The sequence below is a fragment of the Alligator mississippiensis genome, chromosome 9 (assembly GCF_030867095.1).
Source record: "Alligator mississippiensis isolate rAllMis1 chromosome 9, rAllMis1, whole genome shotgun sequence".
In the NCBI taxonomy this organism is placed as follows: domain Eukaryota; kingdom Metazoa; phylum Chordata; order Crocodylia; family Alligatoridae; genus Alligator; species Alligator mississippiensis.
The window spans coordinates 66,072,407-66,085,229 of record NC_081832.1 but is presented as its reverse complement, the minus strand read 5'-3'; the positions used below and the strand labels follow the sequence as shown (position 1 = coordinate 66,085,229).

Genomic DNA, 12,823 nt, shown 5'->3' with positions numbered 1-12,823 from the left:
AAGTTTTAGGATCACTATGGATTGAAAACTTTATCACACGGTATGTGTGTAAAACAAATGTGTTTTCCATAATTTTTCCCGTATAATGTGATACAAGGTTATTACAGACTATAATTTGTATTTAGTTTCAACGGTTTATACAAATCCTGCTTCTTTTCTCCAGATGAAAAATATAAGCTCTTTTCCCTCACAGTTCTGTGCCCTGGGCTTTTCTTCATTTGCCTTTTTGAGTATCACATTTTCTTAAGTGATCCCAGGCATACAAGCTGCTGCTGCCGCCGTCTCAAGTTTAGTGAAGGAGTGAGAGAGAGGAATATCTATGTGTGCTGGCACAGAAAATGAAATGTCCTCATTTTGCACATATGCACTAGTTCAGGAGCATAACAGTGGATTGTTAGAATAAAAGGCTAAAGAACATGGTAAAACATGCAGCTGTTACAGGAGCAAAACAAAGATTAGGAGAGGCAAAAAATGTCTAATTTTTGCCAATAAAAATGTGGGTGTACATCTTAAAACATGGAATGAATAACTATTTCTAACATATTAAGGCACTTCTTACATGGCTGATTTCACAGTGTCTGGGATCTAGAGATAAACAAATCATATAGTTCTTTTAAAGTTACCTTCTAAGTTCATGCCAGCTTGCAGACATTTCCGGTAGCGGCATGCGGGACAGTTTTTTCTCCGGATTTTGTCAATGATACAATCATTTCTTCCAGCACACAGGTAATTGTGTTGTCCTGCATTTACAAAAGAGGCAAAAACAAAAGAACAAAAAAAGGATATAGTTAAGATAGTAGATAACTTTGTTTAAATTCATTTTGGTTTTAGGGTAAGAGATGTGTAATGTCCTGAAATACCATTCTTCATTTTTTGTTACACTAATATTTCATCCATATAATTGCTGCTCATTTACACCCCACATATTTTCTTTATAGATTATTCTAAGAACTTACATCAATAAATGTACAGAAAAATTCTTTTTCTTAATGGTAACCTTGGATACGTTTTGTTTTTAAGCTATGTTTTTCTTAATTTTTTGTGTAAATACTGAATTTTTCACCATGTTAAAAGTACTTATTAAATAGGCATGGTAATTTGTAAAAATCAGAAGTGTCAGATGATCGTAAGAAATGTTGGGGGCAAAAAGCAAAATAGCAATCCGTCTGAATGTCCTTACTTTCATGGAAAAAAATGATAAATTAAAGTAAAAAAGAAAATATAAGCCTTTAAAATACTAGTAAACACATTTTACTTTAGAATAATTCATTAACTGTATGACACAGGAAAACAACGTTTTTGGTCTGGACAGATATAACAATTGTATCTGTATCCAAACGTACCAGTGTAAGCTGTTACAATGTCTGCATGATTCTGTAGTAATACAAATGTAGCAAAACTGCTACTACTTGAACCCTACTTCATTCAGGGTCAACATTAGGCTGATTTAGCTAATTTGCATTGCTTTAGGACCATGGAGATGTAACAGTTAGATCATAAAAGCTGATCCACACTACTGGGAAGTAGGTCCCCCCTTCCATTTTGAAACAGCTAAAACGTACTACATAGTCCATATCCTTTGAAGCAAAAGTATGTAGACTCTGCATTTCTGAGGTTAAAAGAAACCAGATAACAGCAGAGCCAACTGCTAGAAAGCCCAGTTTGAGAGAGTTCTTTCTGAAAGTCTTCTTGGGGATATACTGATTTTACCACTTTAAAAACAGGGAGGAAAACAACTTGGTTTTTGGAATCTGTAAAGTGGACAGACTAAATCCTTTGGTATTTTTATGGATCTATGGATCCAAAGCTAAGATGACCTTGGAAGCATAGCAAATTGAACTACATAAATTAAAGAGCTGTTTTTCTCTATGTCATTTCTCAGTAGTTAGTTTTTAGTTCAATTTTTTCTCTATTCCTGCCCCTCCCATAACTGTGAATAATGAATCTTAACTGTCTGAACTAGTTTGTAAAGAGATGTTTTTCTGTTAAGAATGAAGTATTATTAGGAAAAGGACAGCTTGTTCTCCAGTAAGAAAACCAAACAGAAGCCAGGTGTCTCTTCAGGTGATACTTTTTTGACACAGGTTGATGGCAGAAGTAAGTAACAGAAATAAGAGCCTGTAAGGTGCCCTTTAGCTCTGGCCCCGTACAGAAGCACAACCCTCCTTTGTAGCAAGCAATGTTATCTGGGTTCTGGTTCTGGTTCCAGTTCCAGTTCACCTCCTGCCCACAAAGGGCTCTATCACCCAGCTCCTGGCGCTCTGCTCTGGGTTAGTAACTGCTAACTGCATACCTGGGCTTCTGCAACAGGGCTGTCTGTTCCCTCTTAAAGGAGCAGACTACCCTGTTACAGGGGGAAAATAATTTTAAATTCTACAGGCTTACCTATAATGCTTGAAAAATTAACATTTCTTGCTATATCATGTCATGTAATCATCCATAAAATAGGCAAATGATATTCCAATGTGTTTATTAACATAAATATTGTTTCACAAACATTCTTTGCAGCTTTCTTCAAGAACAAATCAGAAAGTTAAGAGAAATTTGCATGCTCGTTTAATTGGTTGCTATTACATGTCTGCTGATTCTATACCCAAGTTTCTAGGAAAAAGATGGTTCACTTATCAAAGGGAGTCTGAAAAATTTCTAGCGCAGGAATATGTTTTCAACTTTTGTATTTGAGCTGTCAAAACTACTTGATCAATAGCAAAAAAAAAGTCTCATTAAGAGAGTTAGGTGAGGTCAGCTTTTATAGATGGCCCTGCAGCTGGGGTTCAAAGTCTGTTGAGGCAACTGAGAGCTGCCACTAAAATCAGCACTGCACTCTTCAATTGTCCTTGTATTTTTTCCTGTTATACTTTAAAGGCTGGTTCAACTTGCCACATATTCTGCATTGTTTTCTATGCTGTTGGTCAGGAACAAGGACTATCCGTTAAATTTTCTGCTCTGACTTGCCGCAGCTTTCAACTATAAGAAACCTGGGAACTGATTTATCTGACTGCCACATGAGCTTCTGTGAAGATGATTTGTATCCTGTTGTTTTCTAGGGGTAAAGGTGTTAGGTTATTTTTTTTTTTTTACTTGCAATGCTGTGTTAGCATTGGTTGTAAAAGACAGATGGTAGCCAATGAATTTGATTCACCTCAGAAGTAGCAGCCTAATACTTCAAAAGTAAGACTGACAAATCTGATTTAGGGTGTGACAATTACAGTGCTTAAAAAAGCCCCAAACTTCTCTGGCATCTGCAATTTACCCACACACTTCTGGTTATGAGACAATCTCCAAAGAATAAGACAGAGGAGCCTACAACTGGGTATGCTATGCAATACTTATTCTGGCAACCCCAACATCATATCTTATTTTTGTGGCCTTACACACTGCAGGCTCAATGATTGTTTTTGCTACCTGCTACCGATCCCGTCTTTCTTTTGGGGCACTGCTGCGCCTTCCTGATATTAGACTAGTCTAATGACAATCCAAAGTCATTTATCACAAAGCTGTTATCCAATTATCTCTATTGTACATAATTATATACATAAAATATACATTTATACAGTACAGAAACAGAATGACTATTATTATTATTTACAACAAATACTGGAAAATTGCTTTTACATTGCTACATGATTATTTAAGATATAGTTAGGATATAATGGATAGAAAATTATTGACTGTGCCATATTACTTTAGCTTAGAACCTTAAAGAGTTTTAGCCATCTCTCCTCCTCCCCCTCCCCCATACAGCACACCCCCCCATCTGCATATAAATGACACGAATAAACAACACAACCCAAAGAAAGAAAAGCAAAGAAAAACAAATGAAACCAAGCCAAGAGAACAATAAACCCTTTGACACTGCAAGTGAATGGGTGCATTATGTAAATGTAAATGTAATCCATGCTTTAGGTAATCACACCACTATCAATTTTATTTACTACAAAAAAAAAAAAAAAAGTCTAGAGATACAGTTCTTGGGGGTTTCCTACTGAATTCTACAGAGCAGCAAGAGTCCCGGGAGATCTATCAAACTGTTCTTAACTAGATCACCCATGTATACAAAATTTGTAATTCCTAATAAATGATACATTCTTCAAAACATATCCTACCTTCTACAGCTCTTTTGAAGAACACTTTGCAGCTGCCACAAGTTAGAACACCATAATGACACCCAGAAGCCTCATCAGAGCAAACAAGACACAGCTTGGGAGGCGGTCCTGTAGTTGCTGAGGTGGTGGACGGAGAAGAGCTTACATCAGATCTCATACCAGGGCTAAAAAAGAAAAGGGAATACATTTCATTTACAACTCTGGTAAAATCTTGTCATACATACATTTCATGTACAGTTATACAAGATCTCATTTATGTTCAATAATTACAGTCTTCCCCAGAAAAAAAATCTGTAACACATCAATTGTTAGATCAGTAAAATCTATCGTCATTAGATTATGTATGTGCAACACTGAAATGTTAATTATGTGTATGCACAACACTGAAATATTATACCTGCTTATTTCAGAGATTCATTATTAAAACAACATTCCTTCTCCGGCTCCCTAATTATCATAGAAATTCAGGATGGGAGTTTACATCTTGAATTCATTATGCACTAGGGCTCCATAAAACAAAGAAATCAGTAGGAGGGAATTCCTACAGCTTACTAGGCTTCTAGGCAAAGTGAAAAATAACCCTTCCACTGCCCACCACACTTTTGGAGCACTGCTTTAGATGTGCCTGATGCAAGGTGGGGGGGGGGGGTTAGAAAATAACTTGTAGTTAACAGGAATTGTCTTGTAAAATTCAATCTGATGAATTTTGATGACAGACTTAATGTGTTTAACCAAAAACAAAGATGGTTTGCCCTAGAGTTATTTGCAAGATTTCTAATCTATGCAATGTACTATAAAAAGGAAAAAAAAGAGGAAGAATGATGATAGGCTTAGAAAGCATTTGACAAAATTTTACTTTTGTGGGATGAACATCTGGAAATTTAACTGAGAAGATTCAAGTCCATGAACAGACAAAGTATGAAGTGAAATGATTTCTAGAGAAAAAATACAACGCATCAAAGGGTAGATTTACTTTAAACTTTGAAGCACACTATTGCTATGTGGACTGAGAAAAAAGGAACCTTCTTTCATGGAATAACTTAGTTTGCCTAAATATTGAGTAATAAAAACAAAAGCACAGCAGTGCAAGTAGGGGTGGAGAAGCAGGGAATTGCCCCTATACACAGATGGAGGGGGGCACCGGAATGGCAGTCCCTGTGCATGAGGTGCTACAGCTAGTATGTGGGAAGCCCATCTTGCACCTTCAAAAGCCAGAGCCCACGTCACTGCAGAAGTAAGTGTGCCATGAGCCGACGACATGTCAGGAAAGACTTTGACCATTCTCTACCCACCTGCTCCCCAACATTTGGCATCCCTCCCACTCCAACTCCACCACTTGGCCCAGGACATCGAAAAAACTAATTGGACCTCTGCAAACACAGAAAACAATCTCACCTCCCACTTCCAAAAACCCAAAACAAGTAGAGGTAAACCTCTGTGCTTGCTCAACCAAAGATTAATAAAGACAAACTGAATCCCCTGCTACAGAAAATAGGACAGAATTATCAAACAGTCAAGTCTGTTTTGCCATGATTATTTTTTTAAAAGAGTAAAAAGGCTTAAAAAAATTAAAAAATAAAGCACAATTATTATCTTGATATCACCATATAACAACTCGAAAGACAAGAACACAAGCAATATCATTAGCAGTGTGATTTAATAATCAGAAACAAATTAGCATTAAAAAACTAATATAACCCTGGAGATAAATAACCAGTAGGAAGCAAAAAAAAAAAAAAAAGAGACTTCTTAATCACATTTTTTTTTCTCCCTATCTGGTTCCTTGATTCCTAGCTTCATATCATAACTTCTCTCTCAATAACATAGAAAATGTAAAATGACTGTTTTGGCAACCTTTATGCATAGAAGAAGTTTATCCAAGGGCTGGACTAAAATCTTTGAAGTCAATGGGAGCTATGCCATTGATTTCAATGGGAGTAGGATAAACCAGGATATCCCTTTGAATGTGGAGAAAAACCACAATTTCATTTACTGAACATCAAGAAGATGACTTTTTTGTTGTTGGAGTCACTCTTTCAGCATGAAAAAAAAAAAGATGTACAACATATTGCGTATAGTTTTACACCATCTCAAACAACGAGTTCTCATAAATTTACTTTTTTCTCAGTTTTAAATGGTTGGTTAAAACTAATTTATTTTCTGTTCCTTACCTACAAACCATGCCTCACCAACACATGAAAATCAAATATGGGAGGCATTTTCTAAATTTAATCTAAAGCATTTATTTTAATTCTGAAATGGAAAGATGTTTCTAGGCAAGCTACTCAATGCTTGTCCAGACATTGTATCTGGAACCAAAGATCTTCATGATCAGATATTCCATTCCCTTTCTCAACATGGAGAAAATCATCTTCAACATCATTAACAATAAGCCAAGGTAGCATTAGCATGGTAGGAACCTGGATCATTCATATCCAAATGGTTCACAATCCACTGAATTCACAGTGGGTTGCTGAATAAAGGATGAGCCAGACAGCTGCTTGCTGCAGCTTTTACTTCAATGAGCACCATTTCTCCCCTCAACTGTACAACTGACTGGAAAACTGGTGTCATCTGCAATCAAACCGACAGCAATCAGCTGGAATGTCATAGTGGTCCCGTGGAGCTGTTACACTCCTCAGCTTGTTCACAAACCCTCATCTTTTTGAAGGCTGGGGAACCTATCCACACAAACTCTCCACAGTTGACTGTAAAACTATCCATTCATAAATCCAGGATCATGAAGGAACACACACACAAAGGAGCTATTTTTGAAAACTCCTTTAATATTTGATCTTTTCTGACAAATGTAACTATGGGTAACTATTTTTCCTAACAGTAAGATAAACAGATAAAAGCAGACAATTTAATACACAGGAAGGTGCCTGAATATAAAAGCATAGATGATAGCAGCAAGCTAATATAGCTGTCATCTACAGAAACATCCAAACTCTCTTACTTCCTGAAACTGGACAGATTACCAGATAGCTATTTGGCACTTTCTAGCCTGAATAATTTACTTGCCCAAAGGCAGCAACTCTACCCTGGCTTCTACCTGACATCAGACTAACGTGGCTAACTACCTTTCTCTGCTTTCTACTTCTTCAGTATTAGGGTTAGAGGTTTTTCTTTGCTTGGCTTTCTGAAGCATACTTTGAATCTTCATTGTGGTTGAAGTCTTTAAGATACAAGTAAGTCCCTGAGAGAGGGTCTTAGCCACCTCAAAGTCAGAAACTTTGAAGTTTGTCTGCCTCTGTATCTAAGAAGGTAAGAGAGGAACAGATTTTTCAAATACCTTAGTATTTCAAATACCTACAAGTTCTTAAGGTTTAATATCCAGTGTCTGCCATGACTCTGCCTTTATACAGTTGGGGTTAAGACATACCAATGGTGACAAACAATATAAGAAGACAATAAGGAAAAACTTACTTTAGGAGTAATTTCAGAAGGATGTGAAAAGTTTTTTGAGAGAGATGCTATATTGTCCTTCTAGAGAATTCACCTCTGAGATTTACAATATGACTAACAGCAAAAGTAACCTTTTTATGTATGATACACAAACATTTCTCCCAAGTTTTAAAAGGAAACAAAGTATACCATTCAAATTCCAAATATTATGTGATTTGTAACAGCACATAATATGTGATATATAGTTGTGTTAATAAGAACAGGTGATGTTAGGAAATCAGTTGCTTAAGAAACAAGTCTAGAAAGCTCCAAAATTCAGGTTTGTGGATAATGGAAGATAATTTAAATACTAAAGTATGCATGCAGTACTTAGGATTTAACTCATCCTCACCTACTTCCCCAAACACCCAGGAGACAGCATTACCTAATATTTAACCCAATGAGAACAACTGAGATGGCTGCTAAATGAACAGAATATCATGGAAATGCTAATGTCTCCAGTGCTAATGGAAATTTAACATTTGAGCTTAAATGGACATACCAACTGTATAAAAACTGCAAATCTTGTTATACTGAACCAGCTCTGAGAACTGAATAGGGAATAGGGACAAAGAAAACTTTGAAGCTGCATTGAGAACCTTGTGTCACATGAGATTATCAAGCATCTTAAACTCTGCCCTTATTAACCTTTCCCACCATATTCAGCTAACCATGCTTACTTCTTTATGTGGATTTTATCTCTTTTTTGTAGGAAAAAAAAACCTGGCTGGGGAATGATCTTCTCAATTTGCTTCTTACTAAATAGGGAGGAGTTAGTTGAGAAGCTGAAAGTGGGAGGCTTCCCACTAGGTGACAGTGATCTTAAAATAAGAGTTCACAATCCTAAGGCAAGGAAGAAAGAATAACAGCAGGATAAAAACAGTGAACTTCAGAAAAGAAGACGTTAAACTCAGAGACTGGCAGGCAGATTCTCTTTTTGGAAGCCAAGTCTAAGGGGGAGAAAAAAAGAATAGAAAAAGAGCTGCTAAAGGGCAAAATAAAGGGTGCAAGACCATTCTATCCTGGCATGGAGGAAGGAAGTGTATTAAAAGGGCTACTTGGATAAATCTGAACTCTTCAACTTAAAACTTAAAAGGATTCTTAACAAAGAGTGGAAATCTGTCCCCATTACTAAGATGAATATAAGGGTATATTAAGAGCATGGAGGGACACAATTAAAAAGTCCAAGGCAGAAGTTGTGGTACAGATAACTTCAGCTATAAAGGGTAACAAAAACCATTCTACCTACATGTCAGAAGTAAAAGGACAACCAAAGAAAGCAAAGCTCCCTTCCTACAGAGGGAAGGCAAGCTAATGGATAATACAAAGAAAAACTAAATTGTCTTTTTTACTTCAGTCTGCACAAAAGAAAGATCAATTGTCAGATGACTCACACAATTCACATCAAAAGGGGAGACAGTCTAGAATGAGTTAGAGATTGCTTAGGTAAGACAGGTATCTATCTTCAAGTCAGCATGGCCTGCTGAAATTCAGCCTAGAGTACACAATCGGCTGAAGTAATAGCAGAGGCACTGATTCCTATTGTGTAGAACTTAGGGAGGTCTGGTGACATTTCAGAAGACTGGAAAAGTGCAATCATAGCTCCCATCTTTAAAAAAGGGAACCCAGAGAATTACAGACTGGTCCATCCAACTTTGAAAGATACTGGAACACGTCAATCAGTCAATTTATAGGCAAATGGAATATAACAAGTTGATAAGTAATAATCAAGAGCAAGTTGCATCTAATCCAGAGTGCCACTGAGAGCCAAAGAAACTACCAGTGGAATCAAGAGATCAGAGGGTCTTAACCACTTTACAGTTTATTCCATTTTACATTATTACAGATAACAGCTAGTGTAACTTCATGGTGCCACCACTACAGCATATGAATGGACTTTAAAATGCTATCCATAAATCAGCATAAGACAGTGAGGTATTATTATAGGCACAGGGAGATCAAGTTTCTTTTTCAAAATCATATAGGAAGCCTGTGCCAGAGCTGGGAAGCGAATAGAGATTATCACTGCCTAAACTACACAACCATTCGTCCTCTGGGGAGGGGGAACTGGAGGGGCCAGAGAGAAGGGAAGAGAAGAGTTGGAGGAAAGGAAACATGTAAAGAAATGAATGGCATCTATTTAATGTTTAGTGCTGTCCAGAGAAGAGAATGCTTTCTTAAGCATTTTAGGGGCATCCCAGTATTTTAGGGGCATGTGCTGGTAAAAGTGCAAGTACAGCTATTTTCATGCCTTGGTTGACTGTACCTTCAATTTGCTTTTATATTTAGATCTTTCTTACGTGAACTACTCAATTCCATCCCAGTTCAAAGGAGCCACTGTCTCTGAACACAAGCAAGATCAAAGAACCCAGGCCTTGTTTGCTTATGTTAATAATCTCTTATTACATTAAAAATTTGCCTTTTCTTGCCATAATTCTAACAAGGCCCACCCATGCAGTGAGCTCCTAATGCCAGAATATACTGTTGCACGTACACCTTGAATAGGTGTAAGATTATGTCAGATGACCTGCCTTCATTTCCAGAAAACTTAAGCTCATTAAATTTTGTAATCATTAACCAATACGCTTTGTAATGACTAAAACTGCATGGAAGCTCCATAATACTTTCAACTTTATGAGTCACGATTACTTCTCTTACCGGTTTTGGAAGCTGGAATTCCCACATGATTAGGAGAGTATGCACTAATCCACTAAAAATGCACTCTTCATTCTGCATTGTTGCCATTGTTGTTCTCTGCTGCTAGGACAACAATCCTTCAAGAACTTCCCTGACAACATCCTCCTATTGAATTTTTCCTAAAGAGCTCTATTTATTCAAGAAGCCATAACCTGAAGTCTTAAGACATAAAATCTCTATTCCCAGCACTGATTTTAGAGAACACATATTCATCATTTCATACTCCTGTCCTTTACTACACACAAATGATTGGGTGGTTCTTCAGAAGAGCTTAGTATAGCAGGAAGAAGAGAGATCACAAACACCCTTGAGGCTGTTGTCAATCAGGCTAGGGACAGACATTACACATGAACTGGTTTAAGTGATCGGAAACTGGTTTAAACCTGTAACAGAACAGCTATTCAATGCACATAAACTAGTTTGAAAATGGCTGAAACTGGTTTGAGATAAACCTGGTTAAATGTAGTATCAGACTTAACTGATTTGGCTCAAACCAGTTTATGCAATGTCTGTCTCAGACCCCTTGCTGGTTTAAGATAAACTAGACACCCCCAGCATCCTGGCATGCATTCTGGGCTTGGCAGGGCTCTCTGCTCCACAGCAGGGCTGGCCCCTCTCCTCTGCTCCCGGGCTGGAGCTCCAGCAGAGACTGCAGGCACAGCAGGGTCTGCCTGGCTTCTCCCTGCCCTATCTCCCCTCGCTGCTCAAGCAGGAATCCCTCCCTCCCTCCTATCTGCCACAGCACAGACCCCAGCCCCATGGACCCTAGGCATGTGGTATGCTAGCTAATGCCAAGAGGTGTCTGTGTCTTCAATTTCACTGGGACAGGCAGACAGAACAGTGACTGCTTAGGGCTTTTTGGAGGTAATCAACAGGTCAGCTGGTAAGCTGTTTAAAAAGAGTCTGAAGTAATGGAGAGAGGCCATTGTTTTGCTGATGATGGGTTGATAAACACTGTTATCAGCCTTCTGCTGGCTTGCTTGCCTGTCAGTTTGCTGCAGACAGTATAAAGAAGCAGGGAGGGAGATAGGAAAGTTCCATATCATCAACATATGCAGGCACTGGGTCTAAGTTGGGTCTAAATTTTCTCTCTGAAGTGGTTATCTGTATAGATAATATAAATATAAAAGGTTCTCCTATTTTTAAGATTAGAATAGTGAAAGACAAGTTCTATAAGGAAGCTGGAGAACTTCTCTTTGACATGTCCTAGTCCCTCAACTATTTTTTGAAGTAGACAGTTGAAATTTGCTCTCACTGTTCCCTGTGCTGAACAGATTATGCACAAGTCATCCTCATGAAGCAAATCAAGAATGCTCTGGCCCAATTCTACAGAGCAGGTCTCTCCCTGTAATGGTTGCTCAGAACTAGGTTGGAGTTGGAAATTGAAACTGAGAGCATGAGCCTGTGATGTGACTGCTGACACCGGACAACAAAGAAGAGGAAGCTGTAACAGGATAAAAGCAAGACAAGGAAAAAGGAGTGGAGTGAGACTGCTCTAACCCCGATTGACACTAGGAGATAGCTGAAGTAGGTAGAAGAGAGACACTTGTACTGGCCACAGGAAGGAATCAGATGGGATGAAGGACAAAGGAGAGGCTGGGACTGATTAGGTAAGGAGATGATATTTATCCCACAAGCAGGCAACAGCTTCCAAACCCTCACATCTATCCTTCTCCCCTGTCTACGCTACATCCTGAAGTAGAAACAGTGTATATTCACACAATGCTGTAAAATCTATTGACCAAGTTGCATCCACAAGTAGCACTGTTACAGCAGATGACAACCTATGATTGCTGTCCTATGATGATGCATGACTGCCATTAGCAGACTGTTGTTGTCTGTGCAGCAGATCTAAAATTTCCGATCCGGCTGACCCTGTGTGTCAATTTCATGCCATCTGATAGAATTTGGGTTTTTGGTTTTTTTGTTTTTTTTTCCAATTTGCTGTTTTAAAAACCTAGGAAGTCCACAATGGAAGCTACGTTAAGAGATTTTTACAGGCTACAGAGACAAGCACTCAAAATTTAAGTAACGCCAGAAATAAGGTTGACTGAACAATCAACTGTCACGCTCAAGTGCATGCAATTTGCTAATTTCAGTTACAAAATCATACAGTATTTCTGAAAGCATTTCTGCTTTATTAAGTGAAGAGGAACTGTTCTCAGGATGAACCAGGTTATATAAGTAAAGGAGACTGTCATATGTTGGACCCATTTGCTGAAAAAATTGGAGGTACATGGTGAAAGAGAAAGGGACTGCATGAAGAGAAAGGAGCACCTCAAAATTATGCCAGTTGAATGCTGTTCCAGAGAACTGGATTTTATTTCAGCCTTTGTCATGGAGTCCTATGTGGTGCCAGCCAAATCAAAAACTGCTCTTTCTATTCTGTGCTTCCACCAATATATATTTTTTGTTATAAGTAACAGTCATCGCTGCTACCCAGAAAACAAAATTAAACTACAAAGTTGGCCTTGTTAAAAGAAAAGGCTTCCATTCTCATCTATTCATTTATACTAAATAATTTTCCCCAAAAAACTGTCAACTCTGGATTTATAATATACATTCATATACAC

The 12,823-nt window shown here is 37.9% G+C and overlaps 1 protein-coding gene across 4 annotated transcripts in view; it reads right to left on the bottom strand.

Moving 5' to 3' along the window:
- The window catches only part of NR3C1 (nuclear receptor subfamily 3 group C member 1), a 136,839-nt gene that overhangs the window by 43,918 nt on the left and 80,098 nt on the right, over positions 1-12,823 (bottom strand). For all 4 annotated transcript variants that reach the window (XM_014597503.3, XM_019478335.2, XM_019478334.2 and 1 more), the window contains 2 exon segments: positions 4,107-4,270; positions 624-740 (listed from right to left, as the gene is read on the bottom strand). In XM_014597503.3, coding sequence (XP_014452989.1) covers positions 624-740; positions 4,107-4,270 — 281 coding nt within the window.